Source organism: the organism of the source record quoted next, unplaced genomic scaffold (assembly GCF_019419815.1).
Source record: "Pyrus x bretschneideri cultivar Hongxiangsu unplaced genomic scaffold, Pyrus_bretschneideri_v1 Contig52, whole genome shotgun sequence".
NCBI classification, from domain to species: Eukaryota; Viridiplantae; Streptophyta; class Magnoliopsida; order Rosales; family Rosaceae; genus Pyrus; species Pyrus x bretschneideri.
In genome coordinates this window covers 2,936,143-2,958,094 of record NW_025999790.1, presented here as the reverse complement: position 1 = coordinate 2,958,094, position 21,952 = coordinate 2,936,143, and the positions used below count along the sequence as shown (strand labels likewise).

Sequence of the window (21,952 nt, the reverse complement as noted above, 5' to 3'; positions counted from 1 at the left end):
ATATTAAAAAAAAAAAAGTCAGAACATTGATAGTGAGATTCATTCTAAAACTAAAAATTAAAAGGAGAACTAATGAAAATGATTTGAAACCTTTGAGTTTTAACGATAAGGACAAAATAAAGGATAAAGTGAATAGTACCAGGATTGATTTTTTAGTGTAAAAATGTGGTTTTTCGTTAAAGTGAATAATACTGGGAGCTTTTCGTTAAAGTTCTTAAAATTAAAAGGTTATAGACAATTGCTTGTTTTGCTTATGAACATTCTAAGAACAAAAGACATAAGCAAAACTTGTATTTCTTTGGTATATATGTAAAACTAAGGCCATCTCTGAGACTTTGATGACTCAGTGCGAAATTCATAAAAGGGCTTCTTTTTACAATAGTTTTCCAAAAAGAAAGTAAGACAATGTATTGATGCTAGAAAACAATAATTTTAAAAATAAAAAATAAAAACCTTAGGACTTACTGATTGTAAGTTTACAAATGTCGTTAAATAATAAATAAAAAAAGCTATAAACATATATAATCTTCACTAAATAATAAAAACAGTTCAATCTTTTTTCTTTTTTTTTTTAAAGAAAAAAACAGTTCAATCTTGACAACCAAACAAGAAAAAAAAACTTAAAAAACTCTAATTTAACGCTTCACTTGAATATATAATATTATTATATAATAAATTGAAAAAATCGATTTTAGGATTGTTATTGGCACTCTAAATATCTCATTGTGCACTTCAAATGTTTATATTTAGAAAGAAAAATGTAAAGTTATAAGAAGTGGACAATGAAAATTTTAAAATGCTAATAAAAATAATTTATTTTTTTTAGTGTCCCGTCAAAATTTAGGATCATGTGAGATTGCACCTTTCGGTTCCCTAAAGCGGCCTCTGTATAAAACAAGATGAATAAAAGTGGACGACCAGTGCATGTAGAAATCCGACTCTATTGATGAAATCGAAACCGTCAACCTAAACGAGTTGTCGTAAGCGTTTTCCAGGATTTAGAGACAACGTCCAGGCTGTGTTCACCAAATTAAGCTTGAAAGCACCTTTCGGCAGCGATGGAGCCGTTGTTTGTCCTGAAGCAACCGTGGGAGGCAAGAAAGATGCTATGACTAGTTCCTTAGTTAATAAACAAATATAGATGAAATTCTTGTAACCTTCAAAACTCTGGTTTTGTCATTAGTTTTGGCGGCCGGCCGGCTGAGTCTGAACTTCAGTAGACTTATAAAACCACAGCCTTACTTCTTCATATCTTCATTCAATCCCAAAATCTAAGAAGGATGGCTCAAGTACTTCAACTCTCTCTCCTTTATGTGGCATCAGTTGTCCTCATGTTTCAGCAATTTTGTGGTATATATGCAGCACTATTTTCACAATTTTTATCACATAAAACGTTTACTGTTCCTTTTATTTGAGCGATACTCTAAACCAATATAAATTACGGGGAGGGAGAATTGAACTTGAGTATGCTTAGGGGAAGCTCACTCATTAGTCTTTCTGATATGGGACAATTGTATTATATGCAAACGATATTAGTATCATCAATCCGTGTCAAAATTATTTGCTTTCACCGTTTATAAGTAGATGCTAATTAACATATGTCCAATCTTTTGTTTTCTGAGCAAACCATTAATTAGTTATCTATGCATGATTCAGACGGGAAGTTGATGATGGAGTACATTGGAGCCACCGGAGTTCCCATAACATTTGACTCCGTACCGATTGACAATGAGATCGACTTCCATTTCATACTCGGGTTTGCGATTGATGCAGACTCATCAGGCAAACAACAAAATGGGATATTCTCACCATATTGGCAATCTACATTAACCCCACAATCTGTTGCAGCCATCAAGAAAAAAAACCCTAATGTGAAAGTCATGGCAAGCCTCTCAGGTTGGAGCTTAGGTGATAAAGTCCTTCACTGGTACAATCCGACAAACCCCAAAAAATGGGTATCTAACGCTGTCTCGTCTCTCGGTTCCATAATTACCACTTACCAACTTGATGGCATTGACATAGACTACGAAAAATTCCCAAAGCGGGGTAATTCAAGTTCTTTTGCTTTTTGCATCGGCGAGCTCATCACCGGCTTGAAAAAGAAAGGGCTCATTTCCGTTGCTAGTATTGCACCGTTTTATAGTACAGCTGCGCCGTATGTTCAGCTTTTTGATGACTATGCAGATGTTATAGACTATGTCAACCACCAGTTCTACACCGACAAAGTTACTACCCCGAAGGGATATCTGCAAGCCTTTAAGATTCGAGCCGCGCAATTTGGCAAGGAAAAGTTGTTGCCCGCCTATGAAGTAGATGGAAGAGGAATTCAAGGGGATGCCTTTTTTGATGCTTTGACACTGTTGCAGACAAATGGATTTGAAATTAATGGGGTCATGATCTTCTCCGCTGATGCTTCTTTGAAAAACAACTTTCACTATGAAAGAAAATCACAAGCTTTCTTGCTCAACTCTACCAGTAGTACTAACTAGTCTATGTGCGTTACAATATACTTAGCCTCCTCGCATGCGCTCTCACGCGTGCAAGAGCCATATATAGTATAGATTATTTGTTCATCGTGACTTGTTTTGCGAGTTATGTATGTTCTAGTTGCTTTTTTTTTTTTTTTTTTTTTTTTTGCATTAGTTTGTATGTATTTTGCTAATAAAAGAAAGGTTATCATTCTTAATATATTAACCCTATTTGATCTCTTTCCTTCCCATGTGTTACCCCGTACGTTAAGAAGATTATCCAACATCGATCGGCAGTCACAGATTGCTGCAGAAACTACTTTCAGAATCAGAAAATATAAAAGCGGGATAAGGGAACAATGTAAGAGATCCAAAATGATTAATTCAACAAAATTATATTGAATAAAAAGTAAGCACTCCAAAATTTCAAGGAGGCAAAGTAATTACAAAGCGAGGAACACATTAAGCCACTCGGCATACGGATACCATCATCACAGTTACCTTTTGTCCTGGATTTGATTTTCTAATAATCTTAATTGTTTTCTTGTAGCAGCTCCCATCACCGCTAGGGCTAGACCTTTTGCGAGGGAAGGTATTAGACCTCTCAGACTGCGGTGGTTTGCACTCACTAGCTCTGCGCTTATTGGAACCATGAGCCGCTTGAAGCTGTCGCTTCAAAGACTTGTTGTAAGCCTCTCTTTTAGCAGGGTTAGAGAGAACGTCCAACGCTGCCTTAACATGCTTGAAAGCACCCTCGGCTACTATTGATGCATTCTTGTCGGGGTGCAAGGCAAGTGCCAATCTCTTGTATTGTTTCTTGATGGTTTCGGAGTCGGCAACTGTAGGGTTTTCGATGCCAAGAACACGGTACCAGTTTTGCTTGTGTGGTGACACGGCAGAATGCATTTGGTATGCAGTCATGTAGTTGTCCATACCAGACAAATCTGGATCAAACTCTTTTACTGCCTTGGCTTGCATGATTGCATATTTGAAGTTACCGAGCGTGAAATATGCTTCTGCAGCCTGTCGGGCCTTTACTGCAGCCATATGTGCGAGGTTGGTGATGTGATCAGGACACAAGGGTTGAGGGATGGAGTTGCTGGGGATTCTGCTGCGGCTGATGGCCATCTTACTGCTCTTCAACTTTGAGATAGAAGCCATGGTGTAGATATATCGAGAGAGAGAGAGAGTGAGAGTACTGAAGGAAGTAGAAACAAAGATAGAATTCTTGCAGGTTGGATATATATATGATGCAAACGTTGCTTGCAACTTAAGAAACGCGTTAAAACCCTAGAAAAAGGGTACTTGGGCAGGAAGTTCCATTCCTATTTGTAATTAAAATTAGTAACCGACTCAACTGACCAAATTCATAAATATTTTTGTTCAAATTGGATTTCTAGTACTGTCTATATCAAAGGCCCAAATCTATTTTTTTTTTCTCCTTTATTTGCTGATAATGTAGAGTTATATTACTGTATAGGTCATATATATGTTCCTAGTTCAAAAAACTAAAGAAATTAATAGATGGTCCACTTAGCAACAACTCCAAATACCATATAAAAATAATTCCTAGTAGTATAGTAATAACTCAACAAGGTTCCTGCCCTGTTCCAAGGTGAGAAACTTTATTTGAACTCGATTGGCTAAGTTTGGCCACACATAAGTTGGATTTGCAGTAACTAAACCCTGGTGCAACCGCCTGCATTTCTTGCTAATACCCTTATGCAATATACCTTAATTGTACTTATTTTCACAATAAGTAAAACAAGCTTTTGGTTACGAATATAGGGTGAGTTCGAAGTTTTGAAGCCCCCAAAATAAGGTATGACTCGAATTTTTGAGCGTTCGTGTGATCTTCACCACTTTGGCTGCGGGTGGGACATTTGGTCATCCAACACAAACAATATCAACATAATTTGACATGTAGGCGCCAAATAATTAATAGGCGAATTTTTGTGGTTTGCTACTGAACTCACCTTCAATTTTTCAGTGAACGAGCACCTAAATGAACCCCAGCCCATTTTTGTTCAAATCCTTACAATCCTATGAAGTAGATGGAAGAGGAAGTCAAGGGGATGCCTTTTTTGATGCTTTGACACTGTTGCAGACAAATGGATTTGAAAATCAACGGGGTTGTTATCTTCTCAGCTGACGCTTTTGAAAAGCAACTTTTACTATGAGAGAAAATCACAAGCTTTCTTGCTCAACACTACCAGTAGTACTAACTAGTCTAAGTGCATGATTACAATATACTTAGCCTCCTCGCATGCGCTCTCAAGCGTGCAAGAGCCAATATAGTACAGATTATTTTTGCATCGTGACTTGTTTCGCGAGTTAAGTATGTTCTAGTTGCATTTTCTTTTTTTTTTTTTTTTTTTTTTTTTTTTTTTTTTGCATTAGTTTGTATGTATTTTGCTAATAAAAGAAAGGTTCTCATTCTTAATATTAAACCTATTTGTTCTCTTTTCATTCCTATGTGTTACCCTCTATATTAAGAAGATTATCCAACATCGGCAGCCACAGATTGGTGCGGACTGCGGAGACTACTTTCAGAATCAGAAAATATAAAAGTGGGATAAGGGATCCAAAATGATTATTCAACTTGTATTGAATAAAAGTAAGCACTCCAAAATTTCAAGGAGGCAAGGTAATTACAAAGCGAGGAACACATTAAGCCACTCGGCATACGGATACCATCATCACAGTTGCCTTTTGGCCTGGATTTGATTTTCTAATAATCTTAATGGTTTTCTTGTAGAAGCTCCCATCACCGCTAGGGCTAGACCTTTTGCAAGGGAAGGTATTAGACCTCTTCGACTGCGGTGGTTTGCACTTACTAGCTCTGCGCTTATTGGAACCATGAGCCGCTTGAAACTGTTGCTGTCGCTTCAAAGACTTGTCGTAAGCTTCTCTTTTAGCAGGGTTAGAGAGAACGTCCCATGCCGCCTTAACATGCTTGAAAGCACCCTCGGCCGCTACTGATGCATTCTTGTCGGGGTGCAAGGCAAGTGCCAATCTCTTGTATTGTTTCTTGATGGTTTCTGAGTCAGCAACTGTAGGGTTTTCGATGCCGAGAACAAGGTACCAGTTTTGCTTGTGTGACACGGCAGAATGAACTTGGTATGCAGCTCCGTAGTTTTCCATAGCATGTAAATCCGGATCGAACTCTTTTGCTGCCTTGGCTTGCATGATTGCATATTCGAAGTTACCGAGCGTGAAATATGCTTCTGCAGCGTCTCGAGCCTTGACCGCCGCCATACGCGCGAGGTTGATGATTTGATCAGGACACAAGGGTTGAGGAATGGAGTTGCTGGGGATTCTGCTGCGGCAGATGGCCATCTTACTGCTTTTCAACTTTGAAATAGAAACCATGGTGTAGATATATCGAGAGAGAGAGAGTAGTGACGGACGTAGAAGCTAAGATGGTATTCTTGCAGGTTGGATATATATATATGACGCAAACTTTGCTTGCAACTTAAGAAACGCGTTAAAACCCTAGAAAAAGGGTACTTGGGCAGAAAGTTCAATTCCTATTCGTAATTGAAATTAGTAACCGACTCAACTTACCAAATTCAGATATATTTTTGTTAAAATTGGATTTCTAATAATTTATCAAAGGCCCAAATCTATATTTTTTCTCTTCTGTTTTTTGCTGATAATGTCAGAGTTATATACCGTATAGGTCATGTATTTTCCTAGTTGAAAAATTAAAGAAATTAGCAACAACTCCAAATAACATATGAAAATAATTCCTAGTAGTATAGCAATAACTCAACAAGGTTCCTGCTAAGTTCCAAGATGAGAAACTTCATTTGAACTCGATTGACTAAGTTTGGCCGTTGTACATGAGTTGGATTTGCAGTAACTAAACCCTGGTGCAATCCTTACCACCGCTTGCATTTCTAGATAAAACAATTACGATATATACCTTAATTTTTACTTATTTTCACAATAAGTAAAATCTCACTAATTCAGACGCTTTCATAATGGAAAACAAGCTTTTGGTTATGAATATAGGGTGAGTTCGAAGTTTTGGAGCCCCAAAATAAGGTATGAGTCGATTTTTTGAGCGTTCGTGTGATCTTCACGTGTTTGGCTGCGGGGTGGACATTTGGTCATGCAACACAAAAAATATCAACATAATTTGACATGTAGGCACCAAATAAATGGGGGAATTTTGGTGGTTTGCTACTGAACACACCTTCAATTTTTCGGTACACGAGCACCTAAATGAACCCCAGCCCATTTTTCATTCAAATCGTTACAATCCCACAAGATTGGGAGTAAAATTAAATAGTACTAGCATATGGGCACACAAAGTGTGTGAGAAAATTTTTTATCTTTGTTTTTGAAATTGAAGGAGAGAGAAAGGGAGTGATAGAGAACGTGGGAGTGAGAAGTTTTTATTTTATTTTTTTATAATTAGAAATATGTTAGGATTACATGTAGGTGAGACTTTGAAAAAAAAAAACAAAATTTGATTGTGTGAAATTACATTTATGCTCCATATTTCTTATTTATGTTCTGTTTTAATTAATTACTGATAATTTCATGAAGTTTTGGTTGATAATGAGTGTTTTATTAATTAGTAGAGATAATATACTACCAACCCGCATGCACTCGCAAGCGACATTTTCTGCTACTTTAATGGATAAAATGTTTTTCGTTGTGGCTTTGTTTTGTAAGTAAAGTATTCTGGTTGTGAATTTTTCTTTTGGTTGCTTTAAATTTGGATGAATTGTTGTTTATAAAAGAACGCTTATCATTATTACATATTAACCCCGATTTGATCTCTGTCGTTCCCATGTACTACCTTGTTTATTGACAAGATTATACAAATTTGGCTACCATATAAATCGATGGAGAAACTACATTGAAAGCACATGCTTTCTGTTCTGTGTTCTACCGTAAGAAACCCCGTTCGACAAGCTATACGAAGCCCCATTTTCTATCCCTTTCAACATGGTTCTGAAAATATAAACAGAAAAATATACAAAATAACTAGCTATAGAGAAAATATAAAAGTGTAAATCAGGGAACGATGTATTGAAATACAAATACATACAACATAGTAAGCACTCCAAATTTCAAGGAGGTAAACAAAGCGAGGAACACATTAAGCCATTCGGCATACGGATACCATCATCACAGTTGCCTTTTGGCCTGGATTTGATTTTCTAATAATCTTAATGGTTCTCTTGTAGCAGCTCCCATCACCGCTAGGGCTAGACCTTTTGCGAGGGAAGGTATTAGACCTCTTCGACTGCGGGGGTTTGCACTCACTAGCTCTACGCTTATTGGAACCGTGAGCTGCTTGAAACTGTCGCTTCAAAGACTTGTCGTAAGCTTCTCTTTTAGCAGGGTTAGAGAGAACGTCCCATGCCGCCTTAACATGCTTGAAAGCACCCTCGGCCGCTGTTGATGCATTCTTGTCGGGGTGCAAGGCAAGTGCCAATCTCTTGTATTGTTTCTTGATGGTTTCTGAGTCGGCAACTGTAGGGTTTTCGATGCCGAGAACACGGTACCAGTTTTGCTTGTGTGACACGGCAGAATGAACTTGGTATGCAGCTATGTAGTTGTCCATAGCATGCAAATCTGGATCGAACTCTTTTGCTGCCTTGGCTTGCATGATTGCATATTCGAAGTTACCGAGCGTGAAATATGCTTCTGCAGCGTCTCGAGCCTTGACTGCCGCCATACGCGCGAGGTTGGTGATGTGATCAGGACACAAGGGTTGAGGGATGGAGTTGCTGGCGATTCTGCTGCGGCCGATGGCCATCTTACAGCTCTTCAACTTTGAAATAGAAGCCATGGTGTAGATATATCGAGAGAGAGATGAGAGAGTGGTGAAGGAAATTAGGAACTGAGGAGGTATGTCTTCTTGCCAGTTGGGAGATATCTAACACAACTTTTGTACGCGTAACTTAGGCTAGTGAAAACCCTTATGTACAGCTGGTAGATTATTTAGGTCCTTTTTAATAATTCCTTGGGAAACAAGGATTAACAGAAGATAATTAAACCAATTACAAAAAGGTTTCTGCTAAACATTATATGTAATTGCAAAAGAATAACAGATAATATCACCATCAATTTGTATAACATCATGTAAAATATCTATGATAAACCCACGTTTCAGTTATGATTTATATTAATCTTACCCGTGTTTTTAGAGAAGCGCAAAGTTTGTTGTTCATGCCCCAGCTATTTATGGGCATGCTCAAAATTCTGATTGTATATGGTGGTTTATTACTCCTCGATGTGCAACACATCCATTGCCATATCTATAATGCTAGGAAATTAAATTTTTAGAATGATGTGTCATCAATAGTAAATAAGCACGTTAGTTAGCACTTAAGTAATAATTCAATCATCTATCCACATCATTTGATTTACAAAATTTGGTTCAGAAATTTGTTGTCCCTAGCATTACCCTTTAGATATTGTTCATAAGAGTAATGTTAGGTAAACTAATTTTTTAAAACCATATTTGCGAGGGGTGGGATTCTTTCCCCTGTAAATTCCCCTGTAAATTCCCCTTCCTTTCCCTCTCCTCCTATTTGAACATTCACAATTAAATTACGTCAATATTTTGTGTTGACCTTTTTATAGAGAGAAAGACAAAGAGAAAAGTGTGAGAGGAGTGAAAGACAGGGGATTTGAGAGGAGAATTCTACTTCAATTTAGAAACCATGTGATGTGTCACCAATATGAAATAAGCACCTTAAAATCCGCTCTTAGAGTTTGAGAAAAAAGCGGAGGCAAGTCAGCTAGTGAGGCAAAGAAAGGGTAAATGCCAGTTCCGTGCCTATAGTCATTCATTTCTATGGTAACAATCTGATCTCCAGTCGCTTGTAGTAAAGGAAGGCTTTCTGTCCAATCAGAGCAAGTGAATGATATGAAATTCGAGTTATTTCACGAAATAACAATCGTATATATTGTGCTCGTAATGGTACCTCGCAATTCAAAAGTCTCTTTACATCATCATTTAAGTAATAATCCAATCATCAATAACCACGTCATATAATATATAAAAATTAATCTAAATAGTTGATCTCGTTACCATAAATTTTCTGTTGGTTGAGCAAGGGACCTTGAACTTTAATAAATTTTCTGTTGGTTGGTTTGTAACTGGGCTAGCAAACCCAAAGCCCCAAAATAAAAAGCAGCCGAAACGGCACCGTTGGGCTCGTGGTCACCACATCCACATCGATAACCTTTCCCAATAGACCAGGGAAACCGAATGCCATCAGGGCGAATAGAGTAGAGCGAGGCAGAAGAACTCAGTGAGTCGAGTTTTGAGTTTTCGGAGGAAGAAATGTCGTTTATTCAGCGGGCCGTGAAGGTGCCACCGAACTCGGCCTCTCTGGAAGAAGCCCGGCACCGAGTCTTCGACTTCTTCAGGGCCGCCTGCAGATCCATCCCCACCATCATGGAAATCTACAACCTCGACGACGTCGTTACGCCCTCTCACCTCCGCACCGTCGTCGCCTCCGAGATCCGCAAGAACGCCAACGTCACTAACCCTAAGGTCCCCTTCTCCCTCTCTATCTCTCTTTCTTCAAATTATATGATACGCTGCTGTTTTAATCATCTGAAATTTCGAACAACGAGTAAAATGTCTGGAATTTCATATTTGCCCACGAGACTTAGGGTTTTTTTTTATACAATTAAGTTGTCCAATCTCGTATGTGCTATTGGATTTTCTGCCAAGTACTGACGTGAATTTGGGTAGAAGGAGGATCGCGGCAAATGGGAATGATATTAGATGCTGCATTTTTACTTGGTTTCGAAATTTTCACCCAGAAACACTTTTCTTTTTCGTTTCATTTTTGTAGTTGAGCTTTTGAGAAATAATGGTTGGTTGGAAAATCTTAGCATTATATCGGAGCAGAAGATGAAAGCTCAAACCACTGCGAAACTTTCACGTTCATATTAAGTTTCAACCTTTATATTAAGTTTCACCTTTTTGGGCTGCATAGTGGTAGTGGAGGGCACACATTGAGGACAATAGACGATGCAAGCTCGAACCTTTGCAAAAGCTTTCACATTCGTTTTAAGTTTCACCTTTTTGGGCTCTATAGTGGTAATAGAGGCCGCATATTGAGGACATTAGAAGATGCAATTTTATCTTACATACTAAACAAGGGAGAGTTGTGCTATGAATATTTGTTTTCCTATGTCCTAACAGCTTAAATTTTGATTTTGTGGGGATAACTAAAAACATGTAATGGGTAGATTTCTTTTGAGGATTCAGTATGGTATATGGACTCTGGTATTAGTGCCACATTCTAGTAAAAGTCTAGGTGAGGATTCATCCTTTGTTAGTGGCATTCAGTTTATGTGATATGTCGTAATATAGCAGGAATTTGTGGGTAAAGCGCAGACAATGGATTCTAATTATGTAGTACCCAACTAACTGAGTCAGGAATAAGGTTAGGCCCCAATGTATTCCTCTCCAGGACTTTGAAAATGCTCTCTTGGAACTCATGCGGTTCCAGCGTGCTCAGAAGCCAAAGGCAAGTCCATTATGATCCACAGGACCAACATCATTTGAAGGTGCGTGGCCCACCCTGCCTAGAACAGTCACATTTGACTGGGCTTACACACACACGTAGTATACATACGTAATTAGGTTTCAGTAAATTTCAAGATAAATCATGTGTATATTTAGAGATATGTTGTCAGCTATTCCTATATCATTCTTGTGTTGTTTTGTCTCTGTCTAGCAACCTTCACCTGGGTTGTCTCTATATGTTTCTGGATTATGGTTGTGTGTTTTGCTCAAGTTTTCTGGGAAATCTAATTCTGCCTGGAAGGAAGTATAGGAACTTTCACGCTACTGGGTCCTTGAATCATTGTATCAGGCTGAACATAAAGCTTTATTGAGACAACAAAATCAAATAAATTATTAATGTAATGCACTTTGACATGATTCCTGTTTAGTAATATGCATAACTATTGAGTTGAAAGAGTTTCTACATTTGAGTTAGTTGTATTTTTGTTGGCACTAAGAACCAGGATTTTTCTTACTATCCATACCTGCTGCTAAAGTGCTTCATGCTCTTGTGATTTGTGGCTTATAAACTTTTTTTTTTTGTTTTTTTTGGTGGATGGTATTGAAATACAGGTCATCGATATGCTGCTCTTCAAGGCAATGGAAGAGTTAAATAACATCACCGAGCATGCAAAGCAGCGACACCACATCATTGGCCAGTACGTCGTTGGTCAGCAAGGGCTTGTGCAGGATTCGGGCACCAAAGATCAGGGGACCTCTGCTTTTCTTAAAGAATTTTATAAGAGCAATTATTTTTGAATCTCCGCTGCTCTCTGGATGTGCTCTGGTGAGACTTTGCTTTCAGGGCTTCATAAATAAAGGTGTACTTGACAAGGTTTTTGTATGTTTCTGTTGGATATAGACTGTTAAGGTCACTGGGTAATAACTGAATTGCTGCCGTTTATGAAGTAATTAAGGTTTTGAAAAATTAAGAAACGAGGTGTAGTAATGTCGTTGGATGAGCATTGTAGGCTCTGGAGTGGAATTCTCTCCCCTCCCTTTCCCTTCCCTCCTCTCATACTTTCTATTATGTCTCTCTCTCTATAATTTTTTGTTAGCCTCACAATGGGCTAGCAATAAGGTGGTTCAAATTCGTCTTTGGTGAGAATCGAACCTAAGATTTCTCACTTACAAGTAAAGAGGAATACTACTAGACTATAGTATTAAGTGGCCTCGCTCTATAAAAAAAAATTAATATAAGATGTAGACGTGACCCTTCAAATAGAAGGGAAGAGAAAAAAAAAAGAGGGGAGATAATGCTGTGAGGTTCTTTTGAATGTCTTTCCCTGAGTTTATAATCTTTTCTGCGTGCCTCATTTCTGGGGAGGTTTGTTCATTGTTTCCAGCCAAACATTTATATACAATGTCCTTGAATTGAATTTGAGAGTATCGTTTTTCTGGTCACCTAGTGATCAAGGATTCATGGTTTAGTTGGGTTTGAGAGTCCCACTCATTTGGTCAAGCACTTTTGAATTTGGCATCAAGGGTTTGAGTGAACATACATTTTTTGGTTGCTAAGTGACTAGAGAACATTTCTAAATATAACATACATGTGAAATGATTTTCATTTTTGGCCAATGAGCTAGAGTTGTAGGAATTGGATACTGTTTTTGTCTTAATCGTTTTAAAATCAACATAAAATTACACAGCCAGTTTTCCTTAACTTTATTTTATGGACAGTTTTCTTAATCGCTTTACAAACAACATAAAATGATATGAGTTTGCTAATCTGTTAATTAAACAAAAAGAAAATTAATGAAAATGACTTCAAAACGTTGAGTTTTAACCAAAAATCACCTACTAACTTTATTTAATGATAAAGACAAGAGAGGAAAAAAAAAATACCTAACACTGATCAGTGGGTCGGCAATTGAGAAATGGAGAAAGCATTGAAAATCTACGCAGAAGTTCTGAGATTGGTGAGGAGGTTGAAGAAAATCCTTTCTTGGCAGATCAGAAAAGTAATAGGAAAGGAGGGGTGCCGAATCTAGAAGATTCGTGAAGAGACCAAGGCCAATATCAAAATTGCCGACCTCATTGTTGTGTGTAACACTCTCGGTTTTGTTTTGTTAGGGTTTTGTCGGTTGGGTTTTTCGATCGATTTTGTTGCTTTTTTTGCAAAGACACGAGGAACGTGTGATTATAATAAGCTCAAGGGATAGTGATGATTCGAGTAGTGATGCTAAGAAAGCGTTGCAGCAGATAGCTGGGTTGATTCTAAAGGAGGTCAATGGATGTTTCTTTGTGTTTTCTGGGTTGACATGGTGAAGTTTGAATTGTCAAGTCGTTGGGTTCGAATGCTTTTTCGTGTTAGTGAATTTTTAACGGAAAATGAATAATTATGTCAATTTACAGGCACTGAAGTATTTACTTTAATTTGATAGTGCAGTTAGTGTTGTGTTTGTAGGGCATAACATTTGCATTTGGTGGAGGAGAAGAGGCAGCCGCAGATGGGTGGACAATAGAAGAAAATTAAGTAATTGGCGTAGAAAGCTAAAAAATTGAAGAGATACAAGAAAATTTGATGAGTGTCGAAGAAAATTAGAAGAAGAAAATTTGTTTGGAAGGTGAGAATGTGCCAAGAAAATTCAGGAAGAGAGAGAAGAATGTAGTACCGTTAAGTTTCATAAACAGTATAGTAATTTTCATAAACAGTGTTGTAAGTTTTCATAAACAGTGTAGTAAGTTTCATAAACATTGTCCTAAGTTTCATAAACAGTGTCCTGATTTCATAAACAGTGTCCTGATTTCATAAACAGTGTAGTAGTTTTATGAACAGTGTAGAAAGTTTCATAAACAGTTTGTGTGAGGATGCGTGGGTTCGCGTGTCAGATTTTTTTTAATATCACTTTACTACCCTCATGTTTCGTGGTTTTCAACATTTAATACATCAAGTTTTTTTTTGTCCCAGAGTCATATCTAAAGTGTAAATTTTGGGACAGTCTCATACATCCGTTAATCAAACGTTAAGTCTCTCGTTAACTGATGACGTGGTGCCCATATGGACAATGACTAGACACCACGTGTCATTAAGGGGTCCACGTGAATTTTTTTTTCCTCTTCAGAGAAGGGGTTTAGTTAAAAATTAAAAAAAAAATTCAAAATTCAAAATTTAGAGACGGGGAACAGTTAAAAGTGAAAACCACTTTTCACTCCCCCAAAAATCATGATCCCCCATCTTCGTCTGAAACCCTACTAACGCACCGTTACTCGACCTCGCCGTCGCTCCACCTCGCACGCTATTGTACGTTGCGCACACATTTGCACATCAAATAAGGGGCACCGTTTCTGGGTAAGGTTGTCGTGAAGCCATCGCTAGCGATACGTTGGGTAAAAAGGTGGATTGAAGTAGCTGAAACACCAGTTTATTGTAAGTAACCTACCTTTTTCAAAGTGTAGATAATATAGGTTTAGGTTTTCCGATTTTTCAATTTTGAATTTTAGGGATTAGGGATTTGTGAGTTCCAATCCCATTTTGTTTTCTATGGTTTCTGGAATTGTGTTTTGTAGTGGGTTTCTGCATTGTTAATTATTTTCAATGTGCATGTGGTTTTGTCTTCATTCATGGTCCCAATTGCAGCCTTTTAAAAACCCTGTATTCATGGTCCCCATAGTTTGTTTTCACTTTTTTCCTCATGGTCCTACTAGTGTTTTGGGTTAACTTTTTGGGTTTTAAAACCTTTTTCCTTGACTTTGCAGGCATGCCTGAATTATTTAGCCTTAAAATTAACCACAGTGAGAAGTGGTCTAAAAATGCATTTATGGGAAGATTTGAGGCTTGGTTTGATTACATAGACAAAGACTTCATGTTTTTTTCGAGATTGATGAAATGGTTAAGGAGTTAGGATATGATGGGTTTATATTGTATCACTATAGGATTCCTGGGATGTCTTACACACAAGGATTAAGGCTTATTGAACGGGACCAAGATGTGGGTGAAATGTGCAAGTATGTTCCAGGGACTAGGGAAATAGAAATGTACCTAGAACATCTAAGTCCAAAGCAAGCTACCCTGAAACATAAGTTTTTGATGAATCTAGATGAGAGTGGCATATTAAAAAAAGGTGTCATGATAGAAGATATTGAGGAATCAAGGGTGGCGATTTCGATTACAAAGGGAAGTGGATCAAAGCTGAAGAAGGGTAGAGCAAAAGGGGGTGCTGATCACTTAAAAGATGGAGATAAGGCTGAAGCAATTGATGGATGACAAGGAAATGGAGATGAGGTTGAAGATGGTCATCTCAATGCTGATAATAAAGGTGATGAAGATGATGAAGGTGATGTAACTGAAGAAAGTCACGAAGTTGAAGAAGTTGAAGAAGTTAATGAAGGGACCGAAGTAGAAGCTAATGAAGGTAAACTTTTTGAAACATTTATTTTTGCAATTTTAATTTCAGTATTCAATTATTTTTGCAAAGTTTAGGTTTTTAACAAATATGCATTGTTTGTGGCAGTAAATGCAGAGGATGACACTACAAATAGTGAGTTTATGGACAGTGACTTCAGTTTGGAAGATGATGATCGTCGTGTAGTAGATGATACGGTTGTAGAAAGTGTCAATGGAGATGCTGAAAGGGGTGAAAGGGTTGGGAACCAACATCCAAAAGAAGTTATTGATGCAAGGGATGTAGAAGATGTTACCCTTGATGATGAGAGACAAGACTCAGATGACCTACATAGTGTTGACTATTCAGGTTCAGAATGTGATGAGAAGATCATGTATCCTGAGTTCAATGAAGAAGCCGATATGGATGATCCAAAGTTTGAAAATGGATTGAAGTTCAAAGATGTTGCACAGTTGAGAAAGCCAGTGTGGTCTCACTCCATTAAGCATGTTGCACCTTCTATTAAGCTAAAAATGAATGAGAAATGGAAGATTAGTGCAAGGTGTGAGAAAAACTGTCCATGGAGATTGTATGCTTCTAGGATGTACAATGAAGATTCAATGCAAGTGAAAGCCTATGTTGGAAAACATGAATGTCCGAGGATTTGGAGGGAAAATCCTAACTGCAAAGTGGCATGGCTTGTGACGAGGTATGTGGACAAGTTCAGACTCAACCCAAGCATGCCCATCACTACATTTATGAAGATAGTGAATGAGGAAAGAATGGTTAAGATCCACCTCAAGACAGCCTATAGAGTGAGAGCACAATGTTTGAAAATCCTTGAGGGGAGTAACGTGGATCAATACAAAAAGTTATGGGAGTACTGTGATGAGTTTAAGAGGACAAACCCGGGTAGTACAATTCAAATGAAGGTGATGCCTTATGATGATGCTCATGTGATATTTCAGAGGATTTATATTTGTTTGGGGGCTTGCAAAAATGGATTTAAAAATGGATGTAGGCAGCTTGTAGGGTTGGATGGTTTTCACTTGAAGGGAATGTTCAAAGGCCAATTAATATGTGTAGTGGGAATGGATGCAAATAACCAAACTTGGGTTATTGCATATGCCATAGTAGAGCTCGAGAACAAGGACAGCTGAGTTTGGTTTCTAGAACTCCTAGCTGCTGATTTAGGAATTGTGAACCAGCGTACTTGGACATTCATTTCTGACAAACAAAAAGGTTTAATACCAGCTTTTGAGAAGGTGTTGCCTAATTGTAATCATCGGTTATGTGTTAAGCACTTATGCACCAACTACAAGGCAGATCGGTTTAAAAGGAAGGGATTAAATGATGCCTTATAGAATGCTGCCAAGGCAACAACCATCACTGATTTTGGAGAGAGTATAGCTGAGGTGAATAGGCTGAATTTCGAAGCTTATAAATGGTTGGTGAAGAGACTGGCCTTGCATTGGAGTAGTCACACTTTGAGACACACGCTCAGTGTGACATTATCTTAAACAACCTATGTAAAAGCTTCAATTCTTTTATCCTAAGGTCTAGGGACAAGCCTATTATTACCATGTTGGAAACTATAATAGTTTTATTGATGAAAAGGATATGGTTGGGAAGAGATGCAATGAGGAAGGATAAAGGAGTTATCTGCCCAAAAATCCAGAAGAAGTTGGAGCAGTACAAACTGAAAAGCCCACACACTATAGCTACATGGTCTGGAGGAGAAAAATTTGAAGTGGATGAAGGCAGAGGCAATATATTTGTGGTGGATTTGAATAGGTGCACTTGCTCATGCAGAAGATGGGATTTGATAGGCTTTCCTTGCATACATGGTTGCTCAGCCATCTATTATGCAAGGAAACAGCTTGAGGAATTTGTTTCCTCTTGGTATAAGAAGGAGAAGTACTTTGAAGCTTACGAAAACTCGATTCAACCCATCCAAGGAATGAAATTTTACAAGCCATCTGAAAACAAATGCATTATTCCTCCAACTTTTAAAAGGCAGCCTGGAAGACCAAAAAAGAGAAAATATAGGGAGGGTGACGAAAATGAATTCAAGTTAAGCAAAAGAGGGCAAAAAAGTGTGAAGTGTAGTGTTTACAAGGCCTCGAGACACAACAAGGCCAAATGCCCAACCATTCATCCTCCTACAACTACTAGAAAAGGAAGAAAACGCAAGAAAAATGAGGTATAATTTTGATTTTTTTTTTTGTTGATTTTTCATTTCTTAAGTGAATTTGTTATTTGTGAAGTGTAGTATCTGTCAGTGCTAATGCTATATAGGTTCATTACTTAGGCCTCAACATCTAAGGCATCACAACCCTCTCAGTCATCACAACCATGCACTCAGGAAGCTCCACAACCTTCATCTCAGCCAACTCAAGCCTCTCAAACCACTTTAAAGTCTACTGCAAGAGGTTAAAAAAGAGGAGGAATGTTCCATGATGCTGCTTTAATGCTTTAGGTTGTTTAAGGGTTCATTTTATTGTAGTTGAATATGCCCTTAGTTTTTTTGGAAACAACTTTCCGATAGATCTTTAGTGTTTTGGACAGATCTTTGGTGTTTTTGGTACTCTTATTTTGGTTTTTGGAAGAACACCTTGACCCATTAGTTGTTAAAGTTGTGGTCTTTTGATACTTTTGTGTGAATTGGAGGGTGTATATTGAACTTTGTTGTGAATTGAAAGTTGTTGACAATTGAACTTTGTTGGTAGTTGGTAGTTTAAATGATGAATTTGCAAATTTAGAATTCAAAGTTTGTTTGGAATTAAATTTGCAGATTTGGAATAGAAAGTTGTGGTTTTTTTCCTATTTAATTTGAACTTTTTTTTCAAAAAAATTTGGGCAGGAATTTTTTTTTTTTTTTGGAACCTCTGAAGAAGAAGAAAAAAAAATTTCACGTGGCACCCAATCATTATCCACATGAACGCCACATTATCAGTTAACGGGAGACTTAACAGTTTGACTAACGGATGTATGAGACTGTCCCAAAATTTACACTTTAGGTATGACTTTGGGACGAAAAAAACTTGATGTACTAAATGTTGAAAACCATGAAACATAAGGGTAGTAAACTGATATTTACCCTTAAAATTATGTCATTTTCATTAAAATTTAAATTTTTTTGTCCTTTTTATTAAAATTTAAGTCTTTTTAATTAAATAAACTTATAACATGATTTTTTATTAAAATAAACTTAATCCAAACCCTTTTCATGAAAATTCCCTTAAATAAATCACACATAGATTACCATTGTAAGGATTTCTTATGTAAATCACATGACTTGTCTTTTATGAGTTAAAAGTATTTCAAGATCGTGTGATAAACAATTTTTTTTTTTTTGGGTAATAATGATTTAAGTTTAAAAAATATATATTTCGAAATCAAGCCAAATTTGGGAATATTTCTAAAATCAATCTTAATTTTTGTTTAGTGGTGCTAGTAGTGGTGAGAAATATATATAGTGGTGACAATAGCAGAGTAGAAAGTAATTGTGTTAACAATGGTTGTGAGGTATAGTTGCGGAAATTGTGATTAACAGGTGGCCATAATGATTGTGATGGAGCGATGGAGGTGGTGGTGGTCATAGCGAGAGTGATGGCAGTGGAGAATGTGGTTGTGGTAGCAATGGTGGTGGCTAATGGCAGTGGTGGTGATGGTCACAATGGTGAAACGGTGGAGGTGGTGGTGGCCATGGTGATTGGAAGGGGAGGTGATGGTAGTGTATAATATGGTGGTGGTGGCGGCGGCGGCAATAGTAGCTGTGAGGGTGGTGTCACGTCAAAGATGGTGGTGAGACAGTGGAGGTAGTGGTAGCCATGGTGGCGTGGGTGACAGCGCTGGAGAATGTTAAGGTGGTAATGGTGGTGGCGCCAATCGTGGCATGCATGATTTTATTTTATTTTTGTTTAAAACTCTAACTCTATGTTATAATGTACCTTTTATTTTCTGTTATTTTGAAAACTATTCTTGAAAAAAGAAGGAAACATCAATTTGATTCCCACCTGTATTTGTATCTACCCAAAAAAAAAAGGGTTTTGTACCTTTTTTTTTTTTCCACAAAACAATTTAGTTCCCACCTGTATTTGTATCTACCCAAAAAAAAAGGGTTTTGCAGGACGGTAACAACACAGAGCCTAAGTTTTACAAATTCTAAACACTAGGTAAGGGGTTCGTATCTGCTTGACTTATTTTTCCTTTAAAAATGAACGTATATAAATGTTGTTTTAACCACTCACTATTGAACTTGATATATGTCATAAATAATGCGTAAATATAATTTTAATCTTCATTCTTAATATCAAATATAACAGTGAATAACCACTAATGAGACTCTTAAAAACATAACCACAAGGTTACTATAAATAACTTTTTGATCAAAGAAGTAGATTTGATATATGACCCCTACATACATGCTAGAGAAATATTAGGAAGACTCTTTTAAAGTGTGGCTCTTCATGGACTCTCTGTTACAGTAATAACTTTAATTCATGTGCCAACATTATCAAACATTATGCTAATAATATGAGTTCAAGTGACAAAAAATTTATAGAAAATTCTACTTTTAAAACAGTCTTTACATACTAAAGGCCACGTGAGTAAATAGTGCAACTTGAGCTCAGCTCAACTAGTGGGGGAGTAGAAGCAAAGGATTTGAGCTCACGTGACTGACAGGTGCGTTGTAAGTGAGATTTAGCAGTATTGAAGCTGACACGATTTTTAGGCAAAGGCAACCAAACAAAGCCACAGAAAATGTCAAACCACTCAACATTCAACAATACACGATTTTCCATTTTTTAATTTTATTTTATTTATTTATTTATTTTATTTTTTCACAAAAGCAGACGTCTAGAGATTGCAATTATTCAAACGTAAGCACATTTCTTTTGGTAACCTGTTGGACCAACTTCAATACTAAGCAATGAGTAACATGACTCATGGGTGGAGATCAAATTTTATGCACTTAAAATGGGTGCAGCCTTCCTGTGGCTCAAGTAATTGAATGGCACATGTTTATAAATTTAATACTTATTAATTTTTTTTGTCATAAACCTTATTTGTATCAAATAATAATTAAGGCCACAGGGAGGCAATACTTATTTTAGGTGCATAAGATTTTATCTCTGATGAATGCACTTAACATGTGCTTTTTGGATTTTGAAAAAACGATATTATCTACGGAAAGAGAAAAGAGTAGACTTAGCATCACAATGAGTTTGCAATAATGTAATTTAAATTCACATTTGAGGATAATCAAATCTAAGATCTCTCACTCAATGGTACAAAAAATAGAAGGTTATCACTTATCATTCTCTACCAAACATGCCAATTGGTTAAAGAATTGCCGTACATGAAGATTATGAACTCTATTTGTTAAAATTATTAAGCAGATTGCAAATGGCAATGGGATTAGACGGAAGAAAAATAGGAAGTCCCAACGGAATTCCTTTATACCCCCGAAGCTTGGTAAAAAAGGTATGCGAGAGAAACAGAAGGTGTGGGATTTACCTGCTTCCAAGAGACGTGCTTTTTTAGTTTCGATGAGTTCTACAGCGATAGAGGCTGACGGAGTTCAGCCCCGCTGAGCCCAATGAGTTGTATAAGCTGGAATTGCGGGGGGCTTGGGAACCTCTGGGCAATTCGGGCACTTAAGAGACTTGTTCTCTGTAAAGATCCCATGGTGATTTTTTTGTGCGAAACTAAAAGTCGAAGGAGCATATGGAGAGCTTAAAATCACAGTTACGGTTTGATGTTATGTTTGCAGTTCCTAGTTTAGGAAGGTCAAGAGGTTTATGTGCTATGTGGAAGACGGAAGCTAATCTTTCGTTACGATCCTATTCTTCTAATCATATTGATTTGGAGGTAGGAGGGGTGGGTGATGAGATTCACTGGAGAGTTACTTTCTTTTATGGTTATCCCACTGAGGGGGACATACATAAATCTTGGAGTTTACTTTGGCGACTAAAGGATGATTCTAGTTTGCCTGCATGAGGGATTTTGACTAGGTTTTGCGGGTGGAGGAGCAAGAAGGAGGTGATATTCGTAGTGAACGCCAAATGGAGGGTTTTCGTGACGCCATTACTAGTTGCCAACTTCAAGATTTGGGGTTTGTAGGAAATAAGCTTAGTTGGGTAACAACTAGGGGTGGTGGAATCAAAGTTCGGCTGGATAGAGTGTTAGCTATGCAGACTTGGGTGGATTTGTTTTCATGTTACAAAGTTACCCATTTAAAGCCCACACCGTCTGATTATATATCGATATTGGTGGATTGGATTCTTAAGAGAAGAGGTGGTTTTAAAAAAACCTTTCGCTATGAAGAAGGTTGGGTCGTAAAGGAGGGTTGTGGGACTGCAGTTAAGCACGGGTGGGAGATGGAATTTCAAGGTTCACCTATGTTTTCTGTCACGAAAAAAATTACAGCAACACGTATTCAATTGGCTAACTGGGCTAAAGCCACGAAACATTCCATCCCAGGAGAAATTTCTGAGACGGAGGATAAATTGAATTCATTATTAGGTCAGCCATTCACGGAGACAACCATAGCCCAACACCATGAGCTCTATACCAGGTTGCATTCTCTTTTGGCACAA

The 21,952-nt window shown here is 37.5% G+C and overlaps 5 protein-coding genes across 5 annotated transcripts; 2 read left to right on the top strand and 3 right to left on the bottom strand.

The window, feature by feature from the left end:
• The first annotated feature begins 1,280 nt into the window (after window positions 1–1,280).
• On the top strand, window positions 1,281–2,917 carry LOC103961906 (chitinase 2-like). The gene is made up of 2 exons (XM_009374548.2): window positions 1,281–1,350; window positions 1,657–2,917. Exons 1-2 carry the CDS (start codon window positions 1,281–1,283, stop codon window positions 2,487–2,489), a joined length of 903 nt encoding a protein of 300 aa, XP_009372823.2. The 3' UTR covers window positions 2,490–2,917.
• A 13-nt stretch (window positions 2,918–2,930) lies between these two features.
• On the bottom strand, window positions 2,931–3,629 carry LOC103961905 (dnaJ homolog subfamily C member 7 homolog). The gene has a single exon (XM_009374547.2). The coding sequence runs from the start codon at window positions 3,627–3,629 to the stop codon at window positions 2,931–2,933; it is 699 nt and encodes a 232-aa protein (XP_009372822.2).
• A 1,509-nt stretch (window positions 3,630–5,138) lies between these two features.
• LOC103961904 (dnaJ homolog subfamily C member 7 homolog) lies at window positions 5,139–5,807 on the bottom strand. The gene has a single exon (XM_009374546.2). It carries the CDS (start codon window positions 5,805–5,807, stop codon window positions 5,139–5,141), a length of 669 nt encoding a protein of 222 aa, XP_009372821.2.
• Window positions 5,808–7,584: 1,777 nt separating this feature from the next.
• Window positions 7,585–8,280, bottom strand: LOC103961903 (dnaJ protein P58IPK homolog B-like). The gene has a single exon (XM_009374545.2). The coding sequence runs from the start codon at window positions 8,278–8,280 to the stop codon at window positions 7,585–7,587; it is 696 nt and encodes a 231-aa protein (XP_009372820.2).
• Window positions 8,281–9,725: 1,445 nt separating this feature from the next.
• On the top strand, window positions 9,726–11,958 carry LOC103961871 (NADH dehydrogenase [ubiquinone] 1 alpha subcomplex subunit 6). The gene is made up of 2 exons (XM_009374510.3): window positions 9,726–9,996; window positions 11,596–11,958. Exons 1-2 carry the CDS (start codon window positions 9,784–9,786, stop codon window positions 11,779–11,781), a joined length of 399 nt encoding a protein of 132 aa, XP_009372785.2. The 5' UTR covers window positions 9,726–9,783; the 3' UTR covers window positions 11,782–11,958.
• The last annotated feature ends 9,994 nt before the right edge of the window (window positions 11,959–21,952 follow it).

Coding starts and splice junctions, on each gene's coding strand:
- LOC103961906 (XM_009374548.2), top strand. CDS start 1,281: ATGGCTCAAGTACTTCAACTCTCTCTCCTTTATGTGGCATCAGTTGTC. Junction 1,351..1,656: donor CATGTTTCAGCAATTTTGTG/GTATATATGCAG, acceptor TGCATGATTCAG/ACGGGAAGTTGATGATGGAG.
- LOC103961905 (XM_009374547.2), bottom strand. CDS start 3,629: ATGGCTTCTATCTCAAAGTTGAAGAGCAGTAAGATGGCCATCAGCCGC.
- LOC103961904 (XM_009374546.2), bottom strand. CDS start 5,807: ATGGCCATCTGCCGCAGCAGAATCCCCAGCAACTCCATTCCTCAACCC.
- LOC103961903 (XM_009374545.2), bottom strand. CDS start 8,280: ATGGCTTCTATTTCAAAGTTGAAGAGCTGTAAGATGGCCATCGGCCGC.
- LOC103961871 (XM_009374510.3), top strand. CDS start 9,784: ATGTCGTTTATTCAGCGGGCCGTGAAGGTGCCACCGAACTCGGCCTCT. Junction 9,997..11,595: donor CCAACGTCACTAACCCTAAG/GTCCCCTTCTCC, acceptor ATTGAAATACAG/GTCATCGATATGCTGCTCTT.